Source organism: Neomonachus schauinslandi, chromosome 16 (genome assembly GCF_002201575.2).
Source record: "Neomonachus schauinslandi chromosome 16, ASM220157v2, whole genome shotgun sequence".
Taxonomy (NCBI): domain Eukaryota; kingdom Metazoa; phylum Chordata; class Mammalia; order Carnivora; family Phocidae; genus Neomonachus; species Neomonachus schauinslandi.
This window is the reverse complement of record NC_058418.1, coordinates 10,028,119-10,053,853: the sequence shown is the minus strand read 5'-3', so window position 1 is coordinate 10,053,853 and position 25,735 is coordinate 10,028,119. Positions and strand designations below refer to the sequence as shown.

Genomic DNA, 25,735 nt, shown 5'->3' with positions numbered 1-25,735 from the left:
GGACTCTTGCTGGGCGTTGCAGGCACCAGTGGGGAGGCAGTGCGGGGCAGCCGAAGAGTTGAGGGCAGAGTCAAGGGAACAGCCCTGTCCCTGAACTTCTTCCTGCTTCTCTTCCTGGGCTGTGTCCTTGTCAGATTGGGGGCAAGTGACTTCCCTTGGGTTTCAGTTTCCTCCTTTGGAGAAGGGGCACCGTCACCTCCCAGGATTGGGGGCGCACCAGTGCCCACTCTGAGGTCTGGGGCAGGTTGGGAGGAGGCGGTCTGGTGTGGTGTGGAGGGTCAGCCTAGGTCGAGGGGCCTCCAGACGAGCCTGCCGCTGTCTCTTAGTGCTGGAGACCCAGTGCCAACCCAGGCCTCTTGCTGCACTGCCTCCGGACAAGGAGAGGCCGTGAGGGTAGCTGTGGGGCTTAAGCAGCCTAGTGTGGGCTCAGGGCTTGGTGCGGGGTCCGGAAAAGCCGCCCTGATTCTCGCCATCATCCTCCTTCCCGTAGGGATGCAGTCCATGTAGTGTGTAAAGGCGTGGGCTAGGGGCCACGGGGCCACGAGGCCTGGCTTGGCAGCCCAGCTCTTTCATTTATGAGCTGTGTGGCGCTGGGCAAGTGACTCCACCGCTCTGGGCCTCGGTCTCGTGAGCTCTGAGCTGTGAGGGACCCCAGCAGCCGTGTGAGAGCTGTCGTGAAGAACAGCTGTGTTCGTGGAAGTAAAGTGTTCAGTGCGCGGCACGTAGTGAGCATCCAAGACACTGTGGCGTTTCTAGTTTTCCCATCGTCCTCGTTTACGAGCGGGGACCCAGGTTGCAGAGCCAGGGACTTGGAGTGGCGGGGGGGGGGTGCTTCCGTCTGGGGTCCAGAGCTTAAGCAGGACTCAGGCTGCTGGAGTCCCTGTTGCTCAGGGTCGGGAGGGGCCCAGGATGTAGTTTGCGGGGTGTGGCCACGGTTCAGGCTTTGGACAGATCGGAGGTGGGGTGCACAGAAGGATCAAGGCAGGGCCTAAATCCTGGCCAGCAGCCCCCTCCTCACAGTGCCCGGTACCTGACCCTGGGTTCCTTGGTTGGGTGAGGGGGCCCAATTCCATGCCCGCTCAGATCCCAAGTCCCTAGTTGCTACCCTGCTCTTCTCTCCATAGCTACGCCCGCCGAGACAGCCCCACCTACGACCCCTATAAGCGGTGAGTTCCCAGGGCCCGAGGAGGGGCAGCCAGCAAACCTGATGGAGGGGTAGGGCTGGGGAGAAGGGGCGGGGGGGAGCAGAGGGGGGAGGGCAGTGTGTTTTGGGGGGAGTGGGGCGATTCTTAGCACCTGGTGTTATCTGTGGGTCTGAATCGCTTTTCTGGTTTCCAGAATGTTACTTTGCTTTGCCAATCTTTTTTTCTTTAAATGTGAACCTTCTTTAATCTTTTGATTGATTTATTTATTTAAAAGATTTTATTTGACAGAGAGAGACAGTGAGAGAGGGAACACAAGCAGGGGGAGTGGGAGAGGGAGAAGCAGGCTCCCCACCATGCAGGGAGCCCGATGCGGGGCTCGATCCCAGGACCCTGGGATCATGACCCGAGCCAAAGGCAGACGCTTAATGACTGAGCCACCCAGGCGCCCCATAATCTTTTGATTTAAACACAATGTAGTCGTGTGTTAAAAATGACCCAGAGTGGCAGAAGGGCTTGATACAGAAATCAGAAGTCCCTTTGATCTAAACTCCCAGAAGTAAGCAGTGAGAGATACTGCACAGGAGGGCCCGGCTTTGCACACGTGTGTCTCCGGGATGTGGGAGTGATGGGACAGGGGCCTTGAGGGTCGACAGCCATCAGCCTGACCCCTGTGCTCTCTTCAGCATGCAGTGGGAGGACTGGCTCTCTGGGTTTTGGGGAGGATAGGAGATGAGGCAGGTGCCTTTGGGTACAAGGTCAGGCACAGGTAAACAATCCAAGGACACGGATACTTTCCTTTTAGAACAATGGAATCGTGTCACATTTAACGTTGTAGAACTCGCTTCCTGGATGTCTGTGTTGAAGTGATCTTTTGAGGTTAAATTTGTAGATCTGTTCATTCCTCTTTAATAGTTACACAGAATCAGTCCAGCTCGTTGTCGCTCACTTTCTTGCTTATTTTGCGGAGGCTCCGCACGGCTGGGTTCCTTTCGGCCTTTTGGCTCTGTTCGTGCTGGGTGTCTGGCCGTGCTCGGTGCCATGCTGGCCTCGGTTCCGGGGCCCTGCGCTGTGCGTGGTTAGCCGGTGGGCTCCCAGGGAGCCTGGCAGCTGAGGCCCCTCTGCCCTGCCCCGTAGGTCGCCCTCCGAATCTAGCTCCGAGTCCCGCTCCCGCTCGCGCTCCCCGACCCCAGGCCGTGAGGAGAAGATCACGTTCATCACCAGTTTTGGGGGCAGCGACGAGGAGGCGGCAGCAGCCGCAGCGGCAGCAGCCGCATCTGGGGCCACCACAGGGAAGGCCCCCGCACCCCCCCAGCCCGGCGGCCCCGCACCGGGACGTAATGCCAGCGCCCGGTCGGTAACGCTCACGCTGCCCGCCCTATGCCCCGGCCGCTGTGGGGGGGGACGCAGGGCAGTGGGGGGCCTTGGCCCAGGCCCGTGCTGACCGGCCCTCCGTGCCCCGCCTGCAGCCGCCGCTCCTCCTCCTCCTCCTCCTCCTCCTCTTCTGCCTCGAGGACCTCCAGCTCCCGCTCCAGCTCCCGCTCCAGCTCCCGCTCCCGCCGCGGCGGGGGCTATTACCGCTCTGGCCGCCACGCGCGCTCCCGCTCCCGGTCCTGGTCCCGCTCTCGGTCCCGCTCCCGGCGCTATTCGCGGTCCCGTAGCCGCGGCCGGCGGCACTCGGGTGGGGGCTCCCGAGATGGACACCGGTACTCCCGCTCGCCCGCCCGGCGCGGTGGTTACGGGCCCCGGCGCAGAAGCAGGTGTGTGGCGCGGACGCTGGGGGGGGGGGACCCGGGGGTGGGCAAGGCCCCATGTCAGCCAGACTTGGCTCTGAGGGAGGGGACCAGGCCACGGCCGCTCTGTGAGGAAGCGCTCGGTTTGCTGGGGAGGTGTGCCCCCGCCTGCTCCCCACATGTGGTGACGTGGATTGGCGCACAGCCGCATTCTCGGGACTGACCTGGTCCTGTCGTGGGGAGTTCCTGGTGTGGGTTTAGACAGGTGTGCGGACGCTCAGGGTGTCTTGTGGTCTGCACTGGGGACCCGGCTGGTCTCTAGGGCTGGGGTGCTCCGCGGGCAGAGAGGCGCTGCAGACGGGGTAGGAAACGAGGCATCTGGGGAGGGGAGCATCCTTCCTGGGCTCTTGCTTGGCGGGATCAGGCCTGCCTGGGCCACAGTGGTGTGGCTCGCAGGGGTGGGGGGCCCGGCTTCAGATCGTGGCCCTGCTCGGAAACTTCTGGGGCTTCGTTTTTTTCACATGTAAAATAAGGGCAGTGTTCTCTTTGTGGAATCGTTGGGAAGGTGTGACGACACATGTGAATGCTAGCGTTGGGCGACTGCTGCCGCCCCCAACATTGTCCCTTGTATTGTGGCATGCGTCTTAGCCTCAGCTTCCTACAGGGGCTGGCAAGTAAAATAAAGGGGCCAGGTGGGCCCCGGGGGGACTGGGGCACACGTGTCCCATCCATTCGGGTTGTCAGCTCTGCAGTGGTGGGCCCGACGCCGCCCCATCTTGTGTTTTCTCACGAGAAGTTGAGAGTCTGGGTTGTTAAAGGATAGTTCGTTTTCTCAGCATTGCCCACAAATTGGAGTTTTGTAGAAAGTTGGCCAGCTGCCGCAGAATCCGTGTGTGGCCTAGACTTGGTTTCCAGGTCATTCCCTGTAGCCTGACCCGGGGCGACCAGAGGAGAAAGGCCTGGGGGAAGGAGGGGGGCCTGGCCACATCTCGAACCCCAGCCTGAGGGAGAGCCCTTGCTGAGGAGCCCCCAGGGTCCTGAGCGGAGCGGAGAAAGGATGGGGCCGCACGTCCCCTGACTGGGTCTCGTGGGTCCGTGCTGTAGATTGGTGGGGAGAGCGGGCGAGGGGGTGGTCCCCGCTGGACCCTAGCAAGGTGAGGAGGTGGATGAGGTCACGGGCACCGTGGGTAAGGGGGGCGGCGCTGGCCAGCCGGGTCCCACCCTCCCAGAGGTCGCCTCCCAGGGGAGCCGGTGAGTGTGTGTCACAAGTGAGAAGCAAGGAGCCGTTTCAGGGTGGTTGTATCTGGAGGGCGCGCTCTGTGTAGACAAAGAGCTGGGCCGGAGCTGGGCCGGGGAGCAGCGGGAGAGCAGCCCCGGACCTATGGACCTACCGCAGGGCCTAGTGGGGGGGGGGGGTGTGCCGAGCGGGGGTCCCTGGCTCCTCACGGCCCCTCTCCCCCCCGCCCTGCCATGCGCCCAGGAGCCGCTCCCGCTCCGGGGACCGGTACCGGCGGGGCGGCCGGGGCCCCCGGCACCACAGCAGCAGCCGCAGCCGCAGCAGCTGGTCCCTCAGCCCGTCCCGCAGCCGCAGCCCGTCCCGTAGCCGCAGCCGCAGTCCGTCCCGCAGCCGCAGCCGCAGCCCGAGCCGCAGCCGCAGCCGCTCGCCGTCGCCCCCGAGGGAGAAGCCCACCAGGCCGCCGGCGTCCCCCGCTGTGGGCGAGAAGCTGAGAAAGTGAGCGGGGGTGGGGCAGGCCTGGGGGGGCGGGGGGCGGGGCAGGGGTGTGGTCGGCGGCGGGCAGGGTGGCTGAGCTCTGCTGTTCTCTTTCTCAAGGGAGCTCCTGCTTCGGGGCGTCCGAGGGGGACAGCGCTCTGCCCCGGGGGTCTGGCTGTGCGGGGGACACGGCCGTGGCCTGAGGGATCTGGGGGGAGGGGCGTGTCTTGAGTCCCATGGCCTCGGCTGTCTGGTCTGAGGGCAGCGCTGAGGGGGCGCAGGGTCCGAGGTGCAGCCGCCCTTTCTTCCTCCCAGGACCGAACCTGCCGCTGGTAAAGAGACAGGAGCTGCCAAAGTCAGTAAGAATTTGGAACTCGCCCGTCTAATTCCCGCCAGCAGCAGTGCCCGAGAGCTGGGCCCGGTGGGCCTGCAGGGGGGACCCGGGGGAGGGCAGGGGGGCCGGGACATCCAGCCCTGGGGTTGAAGCGGGCTGGGAATGCTCTGCCCCGTCAGGTTCCGTGTCCCCCTCCCCTCCTCCCTGTCCACCGGGACTCCAGCTGTCCCCAGGCCTCCCAGACCTCTGGTGGTGGGCATCTGCGGCTGGTTCCTCCGCCCCACGTGCCCCTGCAAGTCCCAGGCTCTTGGCTGAGGTGGGTGGTGGGAGCTCCGGACACCCACCCCCTCTCCGCCTCTTCTCCCCCTTCCCCAGCCTAAGCTGACGCCGCAGGAGAAGCTGAAGCTGAGGATGCAGAAAGCACTGAACAGGCAGTGTACGTCCCACCCCCTGTCCCCGGTCTGCTCCACTCCTCTGCCTGCCAGCGTGGCCTTGGGGGGGTGGACGCCCTGCCCGCCCGCTCCTGGACAGGCAGGCGTCAACGAGGTGTGGCGCTTTTGGGGAGGAGTCAGTGTGCGTGCCGTTCCGTTGCCCCCATGCTAAGGGCTGTGGCCATCTGGTTGGCCTCTCTGGGTTTAGCTTTGTCTTCTGGGAAGGGGGGATGCTTTTGAGGGCCCCCCTCAGCCATCACGTTTCTCCTTCCCCACAGTCAAGGCGGATAAGAAGGCGGCCCAGGAGAAGATGATACAGCAGGAGCATGAGCGCCAGGTAAGGACGGCAGTGAGGGGTCGGGGGCCGGGGTGGGGGACCGGGGTGGGGGACTGGGGTAGGGGGCTGGCCGGCCGACCTGCCCTCACAGCCACGTCTGCCACAGGAGCGGGAAGATGAGCTTCGAGCCATGGCCCGCAAGATCCGCATGAAGTAAGACCATCGCACTCCCCGAATCCAGGGCCACAGCTGCCCACACTAGCCCTCAGGGTGGGAGAACGCCCACGTGCCCGCCCAGTCCTCTGTCAGCTTGCTCGTTCAAGCCGCTGTGGCCACTCCCAGCCGTGCCGGCCCCGGATGTATGGGGCCTCTGTGTCCTCCCTGGCTTCGCTCATCGGCCCTCCCTGACCGTCCTGTCTAGAGTAGCATCCCAACACGCTCCATCCTCCAAGCCTGCTATGTTTTCTTCAGAGCGCTGACCCCCGCCTGGCACGCCCCGTTTTGTTTCCTTGCTTATCGTTGATGTCTCCGGAGAGGGGACGAGAGGGCAGGTCCGCCTGCCGGGTTCCTACTGTGTGCGCAGCCCCCAGATCAGAGGTGGTGCTCAGCAAGCCAGCCCCGCGGCCGGTTCTTCCCATTTCGGGGCGGGGCTCCGCCCTGCTCCCCTTCTGTTTCTCGGCTCTTCGCTCTAAAGGTGACAGGCTCACGTCCTGGACCAGGCAGCCGCGGGGTCCGGTCCCAGCTCTGTCCCTCTGTGACCGTGGGGCCCCGGGGGTGGGCGCTGGCCCTCTCAGGCCTCACTCCAGCCTCCGCAGCCAGGACAGAACTCGGTGACGACCTCGCAGGGCAGCTTGGGGAGGAGCCCACTCGGGGCCCGGTGCGCGGTGCTGGCCAGGAGGGTCCGTCCATAGCAGGGCTAGGTCACCAGCCGCTTGTTCGTGGGTCCTCGGAGCCGAGACTCCTTCCTCTTCCTCTCCTGGGGACCCTGCTGCAGGGCTTCCTGCGCGGTGCCCAGCGTGTCAGCAGGCTGCTGGGTGTATCGTCACACACCCACACACCCGTTGTGCGCTGGGCCCCTGAGGGTGCTGCCTGCCTCCGTCAGGTGGGGAAGCAGAGTGCCCAGGGACTCGGCATTGTGGTCAGTCGGATCCCGAGTTCTGATCCTGCCTCCGCTGCCCACCAGCTGTGGGCCGCCTTCTTGCCTGGGCCTCAGTTTGCTCATCAGTGAAATGGGGATGGAATAGTTGTCCCAGCCCACAGGCTTGTTGGGCAGATTCAGATCTGGGCCAGGCGAGTAGCAGGGGCCCGGTAAATACAGCCCTTGGGGTCGTGAGCCCTGGGCATCCCGACAAAGGCCGAGGAAGCACTTTGTGTGAGTCCCTGTGTTGTGAGACTACCTGAGCGTGACGGAGAAAGGTCAAACTTTCCAGCTCGATCCCGTGTGTTTGTTCAGCAAGCTTTTCAGAGCGAGGCCGACGGAGGCTCCCATCCTGGCTCTGCCCAGCCTGTGTCCCTCTGAGCCCAGGGCTCTCATTCCCAAGCAAGGACAGCAGCCCTGTCTGCCCCAGGGTTTACCCTGCCGCTTGCACCGGGATGTAGGACACACCTGCTCTGGGCAGGCGACCCAGCTGCACCCTCGAGTTCAGTGTTCTGGCCACGTGCTCACGGCTGCCCCTGGCCTCCGTCCCTTTCCCCTGCAGGGAGCGGGAGCGCAGAGAGAAGGAGCGAGAGGAATGGGAGCGCCAGTACAGCCGGCAGAGCCGCTCACCCTCCCCCCGTTACAGTGAGTACCCCCGCGGCCGCGAGGCCTGCAGCTCCCCTCTGAGTCAGGCTGCAAGAAACCACAGTATGGTTTCATCCTTCGCACTCCGCGAGCTACAATTCTTAAGACACACGCTCAACGTGATGGCTTCAGTCACGAGGGAAAGGCAGGCTTCAGAAGCAATGCTCGTTGCCCGGCCTTGGTGCGGGCCGAGGGGCCTGGCTGGAGGCACAGGGGTCGCCTCAGCGAGGCAGCCCCGGGGCCCGGCCCTGAGCACTGGCTTTGCTCTTGCTTCTGCAGGTCGAGAATACAGCTCTTCCCGAAGGTAAGCACGCCAGCCCAGCACCCTGGAAGGTGACCGTCCCTGCCCTGATTCTTCCGTCCCTGCCCCAGCTGCACAGGCTGGCCTTGACCCTTGTTAACGTCCCTCCGTCCGCAGCTTGCGCCCCCATCACCGATGCCCCCGAGGTCACGAGTGTGTTGGTGCGCGCACGTCCTCACGGGGGCCCCCCTCTCTCTCTGCAGGCGCTCGAGGTCCCGGTCTCGAAGTCCCCATTACCGACATTAGGCAGAAGCGGGGCGGGGGGGGCCAGGGGGATGGGGGGGTGAGGGCTCAGGCTGTGATGCTGCTGGTTTTGTCTCTAATGAAATAAAATCACTCGTTATTTAATTCCCTTGACCTGGCCTCGGTGTCATCTGTGTGGTCCGTGTCGGCCGGCCGCCGAGGGCAGCTGGGGCCGGGGGTGGTCGGGCTTCGGGGCAGAAGCCGACACAGGAGCCTCGCGGCCAGCCCTGCCCGTGTGTGGGTGTCCAGCCCTGCCCGTGTGTGGGTGTCCGGGTGGCAGCTCCCAGTTCGGCGGCACCGCTCCGGGCACGGCTCGGCGAGGGCAGGGGCCCGCTCGGTGGGGAAAGGGCGCCGGCACCCAGCATGTGGGGGATGGGCCAGGACTTTGCCCAGGGGCCTCCGGTGACAGGTCCGGGCTTCTCCCCGCCCTCGCCTCGGCCCCTGCCCTGGCCTCGCCCACAGCGGGAACCGGGAGCACGGCTTTCTGTGCCAGTCTTGCGGTGCCCGGGGCGCTGGCCTTTCCCCTCACCCCCTCCAAACCGGTCCGTCCAGCCGTCCACCCCAAGGAGGGGAGCCACCCGCCCCACCTGAGACACCCCGAGAAAGCCAGAGTCCACACGCGGGTGTAACTGGGCAGGAGGATTTACTGGCGGCGGAGGAAGGACAAGGACGTGGAGCAGCAGCGGCCCCCGCGCGGCGCCAGGCCCCGCAGCTCAGGCCTCCCCGCCCGCCTCGGGGTGCTTCTGCCGCAGGTGTTTGTCCAGGGTGGCGCGCAGGCCGAAGGGCACGCAGCAGTGGGGACACTCAAAGCGGGCGCCGCCGGGCCCCAGGCCGTGCATGCGCCGGTGGCGGTTGAGCTTGCTGCTCTGCGCGCAGGCGTACGAGCACAGCTCGCAGGCGTACGGCCGCTCGCCCGTGTGCGAGCGCCGGTGCACCGTCAGGTTGCTGCTGTTGGTGAAGTGCTTCCCGCAGAACTCGCAGCTGCCCCCGGGCCCACGGCTCTTGCCCGCCGCCTTGGGCGTCTTCCTGGGGGACGTCTGGCTCTTGGCAGGCTCAGTCGTGTGTTCCTTGGGGGTAGGCCCCCAGCTGGCCCCGCCGCCGGGGGCCCCAGGTTCCTGGACGCCCGCCGTGGCCGCCGCCCCAGCGCGCTCCCCGCTGCTGCACGGGAGGCTGCTGGCCGGGGCGGCCGCGTGGGCGGCGGGCTCCGGAGGGGCCGTGGCGGAGGCCTGTTCCTGACCGGCTTTGGCCCCGCAGGGGCTCTGAGGCCGCGGCTGCCGGTGGGTCTTCTTGTGGCGGTTGAGCTTGCTGCTCTGGGTACAGGTATAGGGACACTGGTCACAGGCGTAGGGCCGCTCGCCGGTGTGCGAGCGCATGTGCACTTTGAGATTACTGAAGGAGCTGAGGGTCTTCGCGCACACAGGGCAGGTGGGGCTCCGCCGGGGCAGGACGCTCATCCGGGGGCCCTTGGCCTCCGCTTCCGGCCCCACCACTGCCGACACGGCGGCGGCCACCTCGGCCAGGCCCAGCAGCGGGGCCTCGGGGGCCTCGGGTTCCGTCTGGTAGATGGACAGGCCGTGGTCCCACTGGGCATGGCGCAGCAGTTTCCAGGCCCCTGTGAACTGTCTCCCGCAGCGGAAGCAGCTCAAGGCCTTGGGGTCCTTGCGTTCTGCAGAGAGAAGGGCCGGGTGTTAGATGCACGAAAGCAGCAGTCTCATGCCTGCCAGTTGGTGGCCTTCTGCAGCAAAGGCCCTTTTGCGGGGACTGAGAACGCACAGCAGGGAGGCAGAAACTCCCTGTCCTCAGGAGCCGAGGTGCAGAAGTGGGCAGACAGACAAGTTAAGGAGAATCTGTGGAGTGGACGACGACTACCTGGGGATTCTACCTCCCAGTGCAGGACTGGGAGATTCCATCAGAGAGATGTCTGAGAATCTTCCAGAAAAAAGGGACAGCAGAGTGAGGGACGGGAGGAGTGCTATTTTCTATTGGGGGTGGGGGGTCAGGAAGGCCTTACTGGAAGACAAGACCAAATTCTGGGTGCTGGGTGCCGGGCCATGCCCCCTGCTCACTGAGCTTCCCACCTAGACAAGAAACAAGAGTTCTGTTTTCCAGATGGGAAAACTGAGGCAGACACACTTCTCCAAGGTCACAAGCTTGCAAGGGTGGAGTTGGGGTTTCAATCCAGAAACCCGGGGAGTGCGAGACAGATTTTCAAAAAAGACTGTTGGCTTGATTACTGAGTGGGTTTCTGTGCCAAGCTCCAAGTTCACGAGTTCCACGCATGGTCTCCTATTCCCTGCCTCACAGAAGAGGGGGCCAAGGCCTAAGTGGGGAGAAGGCTTAGCAGCCACCTAGAGGTCAGGGTGGGGCAGTGAGTTAGGTCCCCCTCCCTCAGCATGGACCCCAAATTAAGAGCCCTCCAAATTGGATGTTTTCTCTCTAGACCCTCCAGGTACTATCGGTGAAGTACTTGCCTTTACTTCTCAAATTCTAGACCGTCTGGGACGGGGGTGGCTTTCCTGATGCAACACCAGGGTCAGGAGCACAGATGGGGGCTGGAGAGTGTCAGCCTGGCCCGACTTCCAACTAGTTCTCCGGCTCCCTAGCTGTGTGGGCGAGAAACACTCCTCTCTGGCCCTCAGTTTTCTCATTTGTCAGAATATGGGGATCGTGGGGATCCTCTCCTTTTTAGGGCTGTTGTGACCTCGGATGGAGAAGAACTGAGAGTTCTGGTCCAGGTCAGCCCTCAGTAAACATGAGCTGAGCCCACGTGGCTGAGGTGCCCACATTGCTCCAAGTCCAAGCACCTGGGAGTGTTCAGTGATTCCATCAAGGCCCCTCCCTGGGCCACCAGATAACCTGCTGGCTTCAAGTCTACAGCTAATTCACAGTCCCTCCTTCCCCTCCCCCACTACGGGACCTCCCCCCCCCCCCCACGCCAGCCCAGGCCTGAATGTAATTCCATCTCTCAAAAATCCTAGGAACTCATGGGCCAGGGGATGGAAACGTGCAGGTTTGGAGGAGCCTCGGCCTGCGATGACCAAGAGTTCACCATGAGTCTAGTACCATGTCAAGGGCTTTCATTACCTCCCAAGAGAAGGAACCCAGGTGTCCAGACACCCACGACCTGGCCCAAACCAGGGGCTTCCCAGCGTGCAGGACTGGGAGATTCCATCAGAGAGGGAAGCCAGAGGCCCCTTCCCTGACTCCCAGCAAATGCACCCAGCGCCACAATCAGAAGTGATCAAGAGGTGGGACGGGGTGGCCATGTCACGCCTCCAGCTGGCCTCGGCTTCCCCTCCCCCAGGTTGCTGCCCTCCCCAGAGGTCCCCCTACTGCCACAAGGGTCCGGCCACCTGGCCAGTTATTTCTGGCCAAGGGGAAGGAGAAGTGAAACCAGATTGGGTGTGTGTGTGTGTGTGTGTGTGTGTGTGTGTGTGTGGCAAATCCCCAGACCAGTCTTCAGGGGCTGGCCACACCCTGTGGGCGGCCCTCCTACAGGCCCCGCCCCGCCCCCACTTACCACCCCCCCCCCCCCACCACTCCCCCCCCCAGGACAGGGCAGGCCCTGGCCACGCCTAGGCTGCACCCGATGGGGAGCGAGAAAAGGGAAGTAGTGCTCACTGCCCCGCCTGTCCAGCTCAGCCCCTTCTCCCACAGGAAGCCGGGCCCTCGAACTTGAGAGGGGGCCTGCATCCCGGCTTGACTCACCTGAGCCCTGGCAGGGGCTGGGGCCTCTGAAAAGCTGACAGTCCACCTTCTTGTGGTCCATGAAAGCAGTGATGGCCTCCAACGGAAAGGTCTGCAGGCAACGGCCGCAGGTCAACAGATCTGGGTGTTTGTCGGTCCAGGCCTGGCGGTCTGCTGGGAGGAAGCGGGTGGTAAGCGTGGGGTGGGGCCAGGATGGGGGCTGGGGGTTCCGAGGGAGAGGGAAAACCCGAAGGTCAGAATGGGGGCTGGAGGCCAGGACCAGGCAACAGAAATAAGGTGGGGGCCGGGGGTCGGTGCCTGGAGGAAGGCGTCCCACGTACCCCACCAACCCCCCCGAGTTAAGGGGAGAGAGGCGGGGCAGGGGTAGGGGGCGCTCACCGCGAGGGTTGACGATCAGTGGCGTCCACAGCGCCCACTGGTTCCGCTCGCCCAGGGCGTGGAGAGGGTTCCCGGCGGGCACGGGGTCGGGGGAGTGGCGGGGTTCGCCCTCGAACCGCCCCGGCGCGGGCACTTCCTTCGGGGAGAAGAGCCCCAGCCCCGGGGCCTGGAGGGGCCGCGCGTCTGGCTCGGGCTTCACTTCGATGACGAGGTCCGGCATCTCCATCTCGTCGTCTGTGTTGGAGGCGGGCGCGGGGTCTACTCGGCGAGGCGTGCAGCCGGCCTTGCGGCGGGACATGGGTCGAGGGCCGGCCGGCCGGGCGGGCTGGCGGGCGGAGGACGCGCGGGCCGTGCGCGCTCAGTCCGAGGCGCTCAGGTGAGTGACTGCGGCGACCCGCCGCGAACTCTTACACGTGCTGGCCCGGCCCGTGGCTCCGCCCACCGGGGCGGGGCCTGACGGGAGAGGACGGGGCGGCCCCGCAGGGGCCCCAGGAGGCAGCCAAACTCGATCAAAGCCGAACCCACTGCATTTTCTTAGGGACCAAACCTTAATGACGTCCGGGTCTCACGACCACGTACACGAACAGCTATTCCTGATCCCGTTCTAGGGCCGGAGTAACTGAGGCACGGGGTGCCCACACCCACCCCCGAGAGAGAAAACAGTAGGGGCCACGTTTCTCGCTAGGCGCCTATGAGTAATCGGGACTATTTCATTAAATGCATTATAAAAATTCAGTGGGCAAACATTTATTGAGCCTTTACTGTGCACTGGGTTCTGTTCTAAGCACTGAGGGTACCGCAGTGAACAAGACAAAATAATCCCCGGCCTCACGCAGTTTATTTGTTGGGGAGAGAGACTCTCAACAAGGTAACTGCAAAACTTAAAAAGAGTGCCTCCCAGGATGACAAGTGCAATGGGGCAAAATAAAGCTAGGAGGGGTTATAAAGGGACAGGGTTGCTGGGGTGGGGGGTGGGGGTCAGCTTTCTCCAGGGCAGAGCATGGTGGAACTGAGACCCGAGGGAGGTGAGGGGGCCAGCCGGCCTTGTGCGTTCAAGAATAACAAGGAAGGGGGATGGGCGTGGGTGATTGAGTTTTGTGAGAAAATGAGGTCAGACCCAAGAGGGTCTTTTGATCACTTTAAGGTCTTGGTTTCCTGAGACTGGAGCCTTGAAGGGTGGGGTTTAAGGCAGGGGAGGGTTGTGATCAAATAGATCTCCTCTGCTCTGGAATCACCATTAAAACCAAACAGGCAACTGTCTCACTACCCCCTCCACTCGGGCCTCCTTGAACTTCCCTCCGCAAAGCAGCTCACTCTGATCGCTGTTTGAAGTGGCATCGACACCCTGCCCCACCCTCCAACCCTGACGAGTTTCTTTTTCTTCCTGGCACCCACCGCACCATAACATAGAACTATTTGTTGACCGTCCTCTCTTGCCTCCCCAACCCTACCCAACACAAGCCCCCTGAGGTCAGGGCCAGGGTCTGTCCTTCCCGGGCTGTCCCCAGCCCCAGTCCGAGTGAATTTCACATGCTAATCTCCCCAGAGTACTGCTCCAGGCCAGAAGGTTCCTCATATTGTTATTCAGGGCTGAGCTCAATTGTCCTCCAGCAAGCAGAGGACCTCCCTGACCACTGTATCTAATGTAGCCCCACCCTGCTGAAGGCCTCACAACCATGACCTCCATCCGTCCTCGCTTCTTTCCTGGCCCTCAGCTTCCCCATCTGTTACCTAAGGGGGCTTCTTCACGGCCACCCAATTAAAGAAGCTCCCCCAGCTCTACCACCATGACCCTCATTTTATTCTTTTTATATCACTCATCACAAGCCCTGAAGGATCTTGTTGATGTATTTGCTCATGGAGACCCTGTATCTGTCCCTCCCCGCCCTCCTAGAATGTAGGTTCTAAGAGGGCAGGAGTCAAGCCAGCCTTGTCCACAGGGCCCCTGCTCGTTCATAGGTTAACAAGTGTGTATTGAGCTCCTGCTCTGCCCGGTCTTTCAACATATCGCAGAGGGCCTGTGTGCCAGGCACCGGGCCTTGGGGATCTGGTGGGGTGGGGAGGCCCACGGAGCCTCTGCCTTACTGAAAAAGTGTGGGAGAAGGGAATTCTGTCTGAGCCCAGAGGAGCGAGGCTCCCTAGCCTTCAGGCCAGACAGTCCATCTTTCAAGGCCTGCTTCCTTCTTTGTAAAACGGGGTGGGGGTGGGGGGCTGCAGGGAGGCCTGCGAGACAGAACCACCACCCGGGGTCCATCCCAGCTGCAGCTCTCTCCAACCTCTTTCCTGCTGAAACCTGGCTGCGCAGGGCTTCAAGGAAGGGAGCTGGGGTTTGGCCTGCAGGTGAAGGGTAGGAGCGTGCACGTGTAGCGGGGGTGGGGGTGCAAACACCAAGCTCCGCGCTTAGCTCAGCCGGAGGAAGTCTTCCCCCTCTCTGCGCCTCAATTTCTTCTTCCGTAAAGCGGGCACCCCGGACAGGCCCCACGTCGCAGGCGGGCCGCTCCGGGGGCAGCGCGGGGCCAGGCGGTGGGCGGGGGGGGGCGGGGCGGGGCGGGACGCCGGGCCAGCGGCGGCTTCCGAGCCCCAGAGCCCGCCCCCCACCACGTGGGGCGGCGGCGCGGGCGGAACCCAGGCGGGGCGGCTCGCGGCCCGCCCGGGCCTCTGCAGCCGGGACGCCGGCGGAAGTGGGGGCGCCGGCCGCCGCGGACCTCGGTGAGTGCGGGGTGTCGGTGGCGGGGCGCGAGCGCAGGGCAGTTCCCTCCCCCGGGCGCCCGCCCGCGCGCGAAGCCGGGAGTGGCGGGAAAGGGGCAGGTCCGCGCCTGCCACGCGGGCCGTGGGGGGACGTTCGGATCCCACCCCCCGCCCCCCGCCGCGAGCGCCGGCACCGGGACTCCGGTCGGGGACGTCCCCGCGCCCGGGTCGGCGGGGTGAGGAGCCGGGGCAGCGCGCGGTGCTCCCCGCTCGGGCAGATGATAGCGACGACGGTCAGGACAGTGACCACGGCAGCGGTCCTGACGCCCCCCCCCCTCGGTGGGACGGGCTCGCTGGCCGGCTCTGAGCCGGGAAGACACCCAGCCCGGGCGGAGTCGGGAGTGGACGCCTGGGGGCCGGGAGGACCTACTTAGTATAAGAAAAGGCTAACGGTGGGTGGCCAGGGAGGAATTGAAAGGAAACTGACCGGCCCAGGGGAGGGGAAGGACTCTGTGCTGGAGCTTTGGGGCGGGGGGGTGTTGTGTGGACATAACAGGACCTTGGTTCATCCGCCGGCGTCTGGGGTCTTCTCTGTGACCCTGCTAACTCAGCTAGTTCCCTGCCCTGGCAACGGAAGGGTTAGCTAAATGCGTGTCCGCTGAACGGATCCTTTGCCATTTCCTTGGAGGTCAGCCCCGAGGCCCCTAGAAGGGAGGTCTGCGAATCTCCTGCCCTCGCGCCCACCACCCAAGTGATGGGCTCTGGAGTTTTTATGCAGATCGTTTTTCAAGTCGTGGGGGATGGGTTTGGGCATTTTTCTGCAATCTTCCCGCGGGAAATCCTTGCCTTGGAGACTGAAAAGATAAAGGATTCTGGAGCCTGGTCACCAGGGAGCTTGGATAATGCCTCCTTTTGCCTTCTTGGGCACACCCTGTCGGACCTTTCCTAAACCGGTTTCCTATCGGATCACACCTTGGTTCCAAGTCCTCCAGTGGCCCTCCTGTGCTGGACGAAAACAAGTCTGTCCTGCAGAGAGCAGGGGTGATGGGCCGGGTCCGTTGTCAGACCCACCTGGGTTTGCTCCCTTATCCGTCCCCTCAGCCGGCTTGCACCCAGTAAATGATTTGGCATTTCCCTGTTTCCAGTTTCCTCCTTGGGGAGAATGGGGATTGTGTGGCCTGACCCCAGTCTCCGTTTGTTTTCCCCTAATGGAGAAAGCAAGTCTGCACACTGGTCCACCCTTACTTTTTTGTTTTATCCAGGGATTTAACAACATTTGTGGCCATTTGATTAATTCCCATCAATCCTTTATTCAGTACTAGCCCTAAAGACTAGGGTGTTTCTTTTAAATCACTCAAGTGTTAAGCTAGGTTGCTTGAGAGCCCTGGGGGCTGATGATTCTTGCCTGAGCTTGGACTGCCGCGGTCAGATAAGTTAGCAAATGTGTATATCCCCGAATCCCATTCACAGTGGTAGTGGTCAAATAAAGAAAATGTATATTGTACACCTGAAACTAACAGTGTGTATTAATTAACTGGGATTAAAATAAAAACACAAGAAAAAAAGAAGAAAATGTATATATCCCATAAAGCCCATTTACTGTGGTCTTCCCCATTAGGGAAGACCCTGAGAGTCTGCCTTGGTTCTCCCCTCAGTCCATCAGCAAATAGTGAGGGCTGTCAACCTTCAAAATAAATCCTAAACTGACCACTTGTCCCCACCTGCGCGGCCCTCAGCCTGTCCCAGGGACCATCATCCCCTGCCCTCCTGGGCCACTGCGGTGGCTTCCTCACGGGGCTCCCTGCTTCTCCCTCTTTCCCTCCCAGTCCACTGTCCACACGCGCAGCAGGCAGAGGGATCATGTGAAAATCCAAGTCCCTCCTGTCTCCCTCAGAGTAGAGAGCCGGGTCCTCACCTCAGTCTTCGAGGCCCCTCCCTGCAGCATCTGCCCTTGCTCCCGCGCCTCCTCCATGCGGGCCTCCTTGCGTGGGCTTTGCATTTGCTGTTCCTATGGACTGGAAGGCTTTTCCCCCAGATCTCTACATGACTCCGTTCCTTATTCTATTTAGGTCTGTGCTCAAATACGACAGCCTTCCTGGCCAGCCCTCTCTCGCCCCCAGGCTGGGCCAGGCGGCCCCTCTGGGCACCAGGGCCCCCCAGCCTCTAGCCTTCCAGTCCTGCCCACTCTGGGTCAGCCTGGTCTAGAGACAAGTCTGTGGCAGCCGCTGAACTGGGGTGGTTCGCTCACGGCTGTGTCCCTAGCAGCGCCCCAGGTGGGCTGGGCACTGGGCAGGCCCTTGGATAATGCGGATGGGTGAATCTTTTCATTCCTTCAACAAATATTTACCGAGCTCCCCCTGCTTGCCTGGCTCTGGGTGGGGCTGGGGGTGGAGTCGTGAAATAATGGGACATGGCTTTTCTCTCAAAGTCCTGTGTTCGGTGGCAGCACAAACACACACAGGTAAAAAAGTACGTGCATATTGTCAGGAGGGGGTCGTACCGTGGGGACGAACCCCCTCCTGGGAGAACGCAGGGTGCAGGGGCTACTGTCTCCCCCCTGTAAAGGCGATGTTTGAGCAGCGACCTGAGTGCAGTGAGGGAGGAAGGTGAGCCATGGATCCAGAAATATGTAAGTCCCCCATCTGGAAGAGGGTTCCGGGCAAGAGTGTGCTTGCGATGTTCAAGGACTAGAGCAGTGAGGCAAGGGGGTGGGGCGCAGGATAGGTCAGAGAGGGTATGATAGGGTCTTGGAGCCACTGTGAGGACTTGGGCTTTTTGCTCTTGGGGAGGTGGGAGCCATGGGAGGGCTCTGAGCAGAGGAGGGGTGTGCTGGGACTTAGTTCTAACAGGATCTCTCTGACAGCTTTGTCTGCGCAGGGAACAGACTGTAGGGTGAAGCTAGAAGCTGGGGACCCAGTGGGGAGGAGACTGGTATAGTCCAGGTGGCCGGGGATGGTGGCCGGACCGGGGAGGAGGCACAGTGGGGCAGGGGGTGAAAAGTTGCTGGGTTCTGGATACAACTTGGAGGTGGAGCTGACAGGCCTTACTGATGGATTGAATATGGATGGCAGAGAAAGCGAGGAGGGGTCCAGGACACTGTGGGATGTCTTTTGCCTGATCACCCTGAAAGGTTCTCCCTTCTCCCGGAAAACCTAGGCGGTCTTTTTTTTTTTTTTCCTTCCTTCGTCATTTCATAGATGAGGAACCAGAGCAGGGAGGCTGCTATAGAGTCACTCGCGGTGACCTGCCCAGATCCCTGGTAATGAATCTGGGAGGGCTAAGAACCCCCCGGGCTCCCCGAATCCACACCTTCATCCTCTCCGCCGCGGAGTAAGCTATGGCCTGCCTCCTGGTCTGGTATGGCCCACCAGCCAAGAGTGGGTCTTACATTTTTAAGTGCTTGGAAACTTTAAGAAATCTTTGTGGGTGCATGAAATTATATAAAATTCAAATTGCAGGGTCCTGGTACGTGGGGTTGTAAGGAGAACGGCTATGTTCGTTCTCATATCTGTCCGTGGCTGCTTTCTTAATACTATGGTAGCGTTGAGTAGTTGTGACAGACCCTATGGCCCACAAAGCCTGAAGTATTTACTTTTGGGCCCTGTACAGAGAACATTTGCTCACTTCTAATAAGGATTCAATCTGGGCCACCAGTGGGGGTGTCTGATCTGTAGGGCTGGACAGCTAGTCCCTAGGAAAGGCCTGGGCTGGGACAGAAAGTTTGGGAGTGGGTAAGGATGGGAGAGGAAGTTCAGATTCCCGAGGGGGAATCTAACATTTTTATTTGTATTTCTTTAAATTTTATTTTAAGTAGTCTCCACACACCACCCTGAGATCAAGAGTCGCACGTTCTACCAAATGAGCCAGCCAGACACCCCAGGAATCTAACATTTTTTTAAATTTATTATTATTTTTTTAATTTCCAAATACTAAACAGTGGAAGCTTTTATTTATTTATTATTATTATTTTTTAAAGCATTTATTTATTTGACACAGAGAGAGAGAGAGAGCAAGCACAAGCAGGGGGAGCGGCAGGCAGAGGGAGAGGGAGAAGCGGGCTCCCCGCTGAGGAGGGAACCCGATGTGGGGCTCGATCCCAGACCCAGGGATCATGACCTGAGCCGAAAGCAGATGCTTAACCAACTGAGCCACCTTAAAAAGAGATTTTATTTATTTATTTGAGAGAGATAGATAGCGAGAGAGAGAGCACAAGGGGGCGGGGTTGGGCAGAGGGAGAAGCAGGCTCCCCACTGAGCAGGGGCTCCATCCCAGGACCCTGGAAATTACGATCTGAGCCAAAGGCAGACACTTAACCAACTGAGCCACCCAGGCACCCCGGAATCTAACATTTTTTAAGGGACATGGGAGCATTACAATATGCCCCTTCCTTCTTGAATTAGAATTTAAAATTTACTTTGAGGGCGGTGCCTGGCGGGCTCAGTCAGTAGACCATGTGATTCTGGATCTCGGGGTTGTGAGCTCCAGCCCCAGTTTGGGTGTAGAGATGACTTAAATAAAATAAAATCTTTGAAAACAAATTACTTTGAATAGTATGGACGGCAAAAGGCATAAAAAGGTAGACAGTTAAAAGTACCCTGCCCTGGGCTCTTTCTTCAGGGGCTGAATGACCAGGAATGGTTGCAGTTTTCATGGATACAAACCGCCCCCCTTTGACACTGTCCTAATTTACACCCTTAGTCCTAAGGGCCGTGAAGACGTTTCTCCACAGCTGCGCCAGCACGATGCTTCATCAGCCTTCAGTCCTCCCTAATCTGGGAGGTGAAGAATCTTACAGTATTGTAGCTTTAATTTGCATTTCTCTGGTTCTCTGTGAGGTTGTGAATATGTTCAGGAGTTGAGTAGCCATCTTTTCCCGACCCCCCCCCACCTGTTTATCCACACTAGTGGTTCTCAACTAGAGATGTTTTTATTTTGTTCCCCCCATATATGGAGAGCTCTTTCTTAAGAGTGTATCCACTGAATTTTATTTTTTATTTATTTATTTTTAAGATTTTGTTTGTTTGTTTGTTTGTTTATTTATTTATTTATTTTTAAAAGACAATGCAACCATTCTTTTTTTTTAAAAGATTTTTTTTTTTTTTTATTTGAGAGAGAGAGAATGAGAGAGAGAGCACATGAGAGGGGGGAGGGTCAGAGGGAGAAGCAGACTCCCTGCCGAGCAGGGAGCCCGATGCGGGACTCAATCCAGGGACTCCAGGATCATGACCTGAGTCGAAGGCAGTCGCTTAACCAACTGAGCCACCCAGGCGCCCAAGATTTTGTTTATTTGTCAGAGAGGGCACAAGCAGGGGGAGCTGCGGGTAGAGGGAGAAGCAAGCGTCCCCCCAAAAGCAAAATCTTTAAAAAAAAAGGGGGGGGGGCGCCTGGGTTGTTCAGTCGGTAAGCATCTGCCTTCGGCTCAGGTCATGATCTCAGGGTCCTGGGATCGAGTCCCACATGGGGCTCCCTGCTCAGCGGGAAGCCTGCTTCTCTCTCTCCCACTCCCCCTGCTTGTGTTCCCTTTCTTGCTGTGTCTCTCGCTGTCAATTAAATAAATAAAATATTTAAAAAAAAAATCGGGCACCTGGGTGGCTGTCAGTTAAGCGTCTGCCTTCAGCTCAGGTCATGATCCTGGGGCCCTGGGATCGAGTCCCGCATCAGGCTCCCTGCTCGGCGGGGAGTCTGCTTCTCCCTCTCCCTCTATCCACTCTCATGCTCTCTCTCAAATAAAAAATAAATAGGGGCGCCTGGATGGCTCAGTCGGTTAAGCGTCTGCCTTCGGCTCAGGTCATGATCCCAGGGTCCTGGGATCGAGCCCCGCATCAGGCTCCCTGTTCTGCAGGGAGCCTGCTTCTCCCTCTCCCTCTTCCTCTCCCCCTGCTTGTGTTCCCTCTCTCACTGTGTCTCTCTCTTTCAAATAACTAAATAAAAAAAAAATCTTTAAAAAAAAAAAAATAAATAAATAAATCTTTAAAAGGAAAAATAAAAGGCTTTATTGAGATGTAATTCTCATACCATATTATTCACCAGTGGGAGACGATTTTGGGAGTCACAGCTCGGGGTGGGAGATCCTACAGGCGTCTCGTGGGCAGAGGCCAGGGCTGCTGCTAAAATCCTACAGCTCTGCACCCGACAGCCCCCCACAACAGGACAAAGAGTGATCCCGCCCCAAATATCAACAATGCTGAGGTTAAGAAACCCTCATCTGCTGCCTTGGCCCATTTCTCTGCAGGGTCCTTTCTTGCAAGGAGCTCACAGGTGAGCTGCAGAGACAGGGAGAGCCTAACAAGGAAAAGGATCGTCTTAATCTTCCCCGCATGGTGAGTGGCCCAGGGATGGGACACCGGCTGCCTAAAATCCGTCATCACTTGAGAGAGGACTAAGCCACAGACAGGGGTGCAGCCACCTGAAACTTGGGTCCCTCTCTCCCTCTCCCTCTCTCTTGCTCACAGAACCAGCACTTCCCTATAGGCAACCAGCATCATGGTCGTGGCGCTTCATGTGTTCCAGGCCTGTGCTCAACACTGTGATTGTTTGTGCATTTAGTCCCCAGGCCGACCCTGTGGGGTCGGTCCTCTTACCATGCCTATTTCACAGATGGGGAAGCCGAGGCACAGACCAGTTAAGCAACTTACCCCAGTCGCACAGCAATACTAATAATAACAATTGTAACTAAACTTTTATAGAGAAGCTACCGTGAACTAGGTCCCCCCATCCTGCAGGAGCCTGTCGTATCCTGATAACCCGCTGAGGTCACCCAGAGAAGCAGGCCTATGAGCTCAATCTCCACTGCATTCGTTCAAGCAGGAGCAGTGTTGAAGGGGCTGGGTCTTTGTGTCCCTGCCACACAGGGTTCCAGGAGCTGGGAATACAGCCGAAGGCAAGAAGCGAGGCCGCTGCCCATGGGGAGGCGGGCATCTAGCAGGGGACAAAGGGCATAAGCAGAATGACAAATATACCATATGTCAGAAGAATACTGTGTGCTACAGAGAACGACGAAGCTGAGGAGGGCAGGAAGGGACGTGGGGTGGAACTTGAACATGGCATGCCCAGAGAAGGCAGACGGCACGTACAAGCAGAGGGAACCTCAAGCACAAGGGTGTGAGAGGCACTTCTGTGCCAGGTGCGCTTGCAGACCCACAGGGAGGCCAGCGAGGCTGGGGTAATGAGAGAAGCGTGGCAGACCATGAAGGTGCTGGCAGGGTCTGGAGCCCTCAGGGCTGCTGAGGGCTGTGGGAAGGACTTTGGCTTTGACTCTGGGCGGGGCGGAAGCCAGGGGAGGCCTCTCAGCAGAGGAGGGATGTGACCTGACTCAGGTGTTAGATGGTGGGTGTCAGGTGTTAAGCAGGTCCCTCTGGCTGTGTGGGTGGGGATGGACTTGGGGTAAGGGGACAGTGAAGGTGGAAGCCAGGGGCCCAGGGAGGACGTGACTTCAGTTGTCCAAGCAGAGAGCGACAGTGGCTGGACCAAGATATGGGCAGTGGAGAGAGAAGCGTTAGGCTCAGAATACAAAACAACACTTGATCTTGAACAACACAGGTTTGAACTGCATTGGTCCACTTATACACGGATTTTTTCCATAAATACAGTACAGTACTGGAAATGTATTTTCTCCTCCTTATGGTTTTCTTCATAAAATTTGCTTTTCTCTAGCTTGCTTTAATGTAAGAATACAGTATATGATACATGTAACATACGAAATATGTGTTGATCAACTATTTATGTTATCAGTAAGGCTTCCAGTCAACAGTAGGCTACCAGTAGTTATGTTTTTGGGGAATCAAAAGTTATACCTGGATTTTCAGTAGTGCATGGGGTCAGCGCTCTAACTCCCATGTTGATCAAGTGTCAATTATATATGTTTTTCCTCCTCAGGCTTTCTTTGTCTTTTATGACCTTGATTTTTTTTTAAAGGGTAAAGAGAATGCACTTCAAAGATTTTGTTTATTTGTCACAGAGAGAGAGAACACAAGCAGGGGGAGAGGCAGAGGGAGATGCAGGCTCACCACTGAGCAGGGAGCCCGAGCAGGGCTCGATCCCAGGACCCTGGGATCATGACCTGAGCTGAAGGCAGACGCTTAACCAACTGAGACACCCAGGCATCTCTTGATTTTTTTTTTTTTAAGTAAACTGAGTGCCCAATATGGGACTCAAACTCAGGACCCCACGATCAAGAGTCATATGCTCTACTGACTGAGCCAGCCAGGCACCCCATGACCTTGATATTTTTGAAGAACTCAGGCTCACTTTTTTTTTTTTAAGATTTTATTTATTTATTTGAGAGAGAGAGAGAGTAGAGAGCATGAGAGGGAGAAGCAGACTCCTCGATGAGCATGGAGCCCGATGCAGGACTCGATCCCAGGACCCTGAGCTCATGACCTGAGTCAAATGCAGACGCTTGACTGACTGAGCCCATCAGGCTCTTTTTTATACAATGTCCCTCAATTTGAGTTTCCTCACGATGAGATTTAGGTAATCCATTTTTGGCAGGAATACCACAGAAGTGGTGCCCTGTCCTCAGTGTATCACCTCAGGGGCACATGGATTTCTCTTTTATTCAGTGGGTTATAATCTATCATTTTTTATTTTATTTCTTTTAAGATTTTTTTTTTTTTTTAAAGATTTTACTTATTTATTTGACAGAGAGAGATAGTGAGAGCAGGAACACAAGCAGGGGGAGTGGGAGAGGGAGAAGCAGGCTTCCCGCAGAGCAGGGAGCCCAATGCGGGGCTCGATCCCAGGACCCTGGGATCATGACCTGAGCCGAAGGCAGACGCTTAACGACTGAGCCACCCAGGCGCCCTTAAGATTTTATTTTTAAGTAATCTTTACACCCAAAGTGGGCCTTGAACTTACAACCCCGAGATCAAGAATCACATGCTCTACCGACTGAGCCAGCCAGGCGCCCTGTGTAACTGTCATTATTGTAATGTTCACATCATTCCGGAGCTGGCCACCCGAAGCCGTTGTAAGCCGGCTCCTGTGTGATTGGGAATGTATTCGGGAGAGAGCATTTCCCTCTGGATTGGATGGGCTGTGCGTGAGACAGGAGAGGAGGCTGGAGTTTGTTCTTTTCAGCAAGTGTTTATAGCCAGGGACTAGGAATAAAACAGTGATAAAAGCAGTCAAAAGTTCTTGCTCTCGTGGACCTCGAGAATGGTGGTAGCAACTCCTGGGGAGGGGGTTACTGGCGGAGGGAGGGCACAGGTTTTGGACAAGTCGAATTGAGGTGGGGTAGACAGACGCCTCTTGTCATCACACACTCCCCGTGTAATGGCTTCTTGCTTTTTTCACCCACCAGCCAGGACAATGCAGACTCCGCTGACCATTCCTGTACCTGTGCTCCGGCTTCCCCGGGGCCCGGATGGCTTGAGCCGCGGCTTTGCCCCAGATGGACGCAGGGCCCCCCTGACGCCAGAGGGTCCTGGAGCCCCGGGGTCTGCCGTAGTTCCAGAATCTCGGGAATCCCAGGAACAGCAGGTGCGAGCCGCACTCCGGGAACGCTACCTCCGCAGCCTGCTGGCCATGGTGGGTCACCAGGTGAGCTTCACATTGCACGAGGGCGTGCACGTGACTGCCCACTTCGGAGCCACCGACCTGGACGTGGCCAACTTCTACGTGTCGCAGCTGCAGACGCCCATTGGTGTGCAGGCTGAAGCACTGCTGCGGTGCAGTGACATTATTGCGTACAGCTTCAAGCCCTAAAGATGTTACTATGTTCACCTTTCTGCTTTGGGCCTCGCCACGGGGCCCCAGCCCTCCACACATGGTCGTGGGCCCCAGTTTGGAACGCCCTTGGAATTTTGAGCCAAGCTCCAAGCACCTCTGGCTGCTTGGGACCTCCAGGGTGCAGTCAGTAAGATTCTGCAACCCCAGGAGTTCTAGAGCCTGTTGAAATGAAGGCTCTACCTTACAGAACTCCAAACTCTAAAACAGGGCCACTTGCCAGTTCCTGAAGACTGGGGGTTGGGGGTGGAAGGCAAATCGCAGAGTGGGAAATTGTTTCTGGAAGTTGCAAAGTTCAGCCACCCTGAAGATACTCCCCTCCTACTAAAGAACCAATTATCCCAGGAAAATTCGCCTCCTGTTTTTTATTTTTTAAAGTGTACGACACAGGGATGGAGCCAGATTTAGGAAGTGGAAGGGTGGCTAGCCAAGGGCTGGATCTGGTGGATCTGGGCCAAGAAGAGGACACATCACGGGGCTGGAAGGAACTCGGATAAAGGTGGAGACTGGCTTGGTCCGGGAATGGCTGGAGCTACCTGAACGCCGGGGTTTGGGACATTTGGACGCGATTTCTTTTTCGGGTGGGCGGGAGTGTGCCCAGCCAGGGGCGTGGCTCGTACTGGGTCACCTGGTCGCCCGGCCCTAGAGCGGTGAGGACCTCACTCTAGAGACGGCCGGTTCGCTTCCCCGGCCACTCCGGAAGGGGTCGGACCCCGTGTGGCGGCGACACAGAGGCCAGGCTGAGGACTAGGGGTTGGGGTGAAGCTTCACCCTCTCCCCATTTCGCTCCAAGCTGTGTGACCGTCCATATCATTAGCTTCCCTTATCCCCGTCACCAGCTGTCTGTCAGATTCGCCTTAAAACAGTAATTGCTGCCCCCCTTGTAGTCCCATCAACTTTGGAATGCAGATGAAGATCCCAGTAAGTAGAGACGAGATTTGCTTTGTTCATCTGCAGTCGCGAAAGTGCGGCGGCTGGAGGTGCTGAATGGGGCAGGCGGAGAGCCTCGGCTCCCATAGGTCCGTTCGCGACGCCCCCTCCAGCGAGTCCGGGGCCTAGCTCCCGAGTTGCCTTGGCAACGACGTCGCTCGCTCCTCCCCGAATCCCCCCTCCCTTTTAGTTTTAGCCCCGCCTCCCACCCCCGACCCCCAGTTGGGGATGTGCTAGGAAAGCCTGGCGAAAGTGCGGAGGCGAATATTAAGCGACTGAATTGAGGGGAGGTCGGGGGTTTGAGCTCGTGCCGGTTCCCTCCGGGCTTGGTGATCTACCCGCTCCATCGC

At 59.0% G+C, this 25,735-nt stretch overlaps 3 protein-coding genes across 6 annotated transcripts in view; 2 read left to right on the top strand and 1 right to left on the bottom strand.

Annotated features, from left to right (window-relative positions):
* LOC110572911 (CLK4 associating serine/arginine rich protein) overlaps nt 1-8,067 on the top strand; it is a 23,758-nt gene extending 15,691 nt beyond the window's left edge. Inside the window, exons 11-21 of one of the 2 annotated variants that reach the window (XM_044911475.1) lie at nt 1,125-1,166; nt 2,280-2,495; nt 2,612-2,902; nt 4,356-4,607; nt 4,902-4,941; nt 5,296-5,356; nt 5,630-5,688; nt 5,795-5,841; nt 7,329-7,411; nt 7,691-7,715; nt 7,916-8,067. In XM_044911475.1, the coding sequence (XP_044767410.1) occupies nt 1,125-1,166; nt 2,280-2,495; nt 2,612-2,902; nt 4,356-4,607; nt 4,902-4,941; nt 5,296-5,356; nt 5,630-5,688; nt 5,795-5,841; nt 7,329-7,411; nt 7,691-7,715; nt 7,916-7,958 (1,159 nt within the window). In that variant the 3' untranslated portion in view covers nt 7,959-8,067. Of the gene's footprint in view, nt 1-1,124; nt 1,167-2,279; nt 2,496-2,611; nt 2,903-4,355; nt 4,608-4,901; nt 4,946-5,295; nt 5,357-5,629; nt 5,689-5,794; nt 5,842-7,328; nt 7,412-7,690; nt 7,716-7,915 lie in introns of those variants that run through there. The other variant, XM_044911476.1, reaches the window with a different exon arrangement.
* A 530-nt stretch (nt 8,068-8,597) lies between these two features.
* Nucleotides 8,598-12,418, bottom strand: ZNF296 (zinc finger protein 296). Of its 2 annotated transcripts, none has more exons than XM_044922281.1 (3): nt 12,042-12,418; nt 11,664-11,813; nt 8,598-9,621 (listed from the first exon to the last, which is right to left on the bottom strand). In XM_044922281.1, exons 1-3 carry the CDS (start codon nt 12,337-12,339, stop codon nt 8,669-8,671), a joined length of 1,401 nt encoding a protein of 466 aa, XP_044778216.1. In that variant the 5' UTR covers nt 12,340-12,418; the 3' UTR covers nt 8,598-8,668. The 2 variants fall into 2 exon arrangements, with proteins under 2 accessions (XP_044778216.1, XP_021536821.1); XM_021681146.1 differs by having other exon boundaries at nt 11,664-11,816; nt 12,045-12,418.
* A 2,242-nt stretch (nt 12,419-14,660) lies between these two features.
* On the top strand, nt 14,661-24,793 carry GEMIN7 (gem nuclear organelle associated protein 7). Of its 2 annotated transcripts, XM_044922268.1 has the most exons (3): nt 14,661-14,750; nt 20,962-21,049; nt 24,031-24,793. In XM_044922268.1, the coding sequence occupies exon 3, from the start codon at nt 24,039-24,041 to the stop codon at nt 24,432-24,434; it is 396 nt and encodes a 131-aa protein (XP_044778203.1). In that variant the 5' UTR covers nt 14,661-14,750; nt 20,962-21,049; nt 24,031-24,038; the 3' UTR covers nt 24,435-24,793. The 2 variants fall into 2 exon arrangements, with proteins under 2 accessions (XP_044778203.1, XP_044778204.1); XM_044922269.1 differs by lacking the exon at nt 20,962-21,049.
* The last annotated feature ends 942 nt before the right edge of the window (nt 24,794-25,735 follow it).

Coding starts and splice junctions, on each gene's coding strand:
- ZNF296 (XM_044922281.1), bottom strand. CDS start 12,339: ATGTCCCGCCGCAAGGCCGGCTGCACGCCTCGCCGAGTAGACCCCGCG. Junction 11,814..12,041: donor ACTGATCGTCAACCCTCGCG/GTGAGCGCCCCC, acceptor TCCTCCCAGCAG/ACCGCCAGGCCTGGACCGAC. Junction 9,622..11,663: donor CAGCCCCTGCCAGGGCTCAG/GTGAGTCAAGCC, acceptor TTCTCTCTGCAG/AACGCAAGGACCCCAAGGCC.
- GEMIN7 (XM_044922269.1), top strand. CDS start 24,039: ATGCAGACTCCGCTGACCATTCCTGTACCTGTGCTCCGGCTTCCCCGG.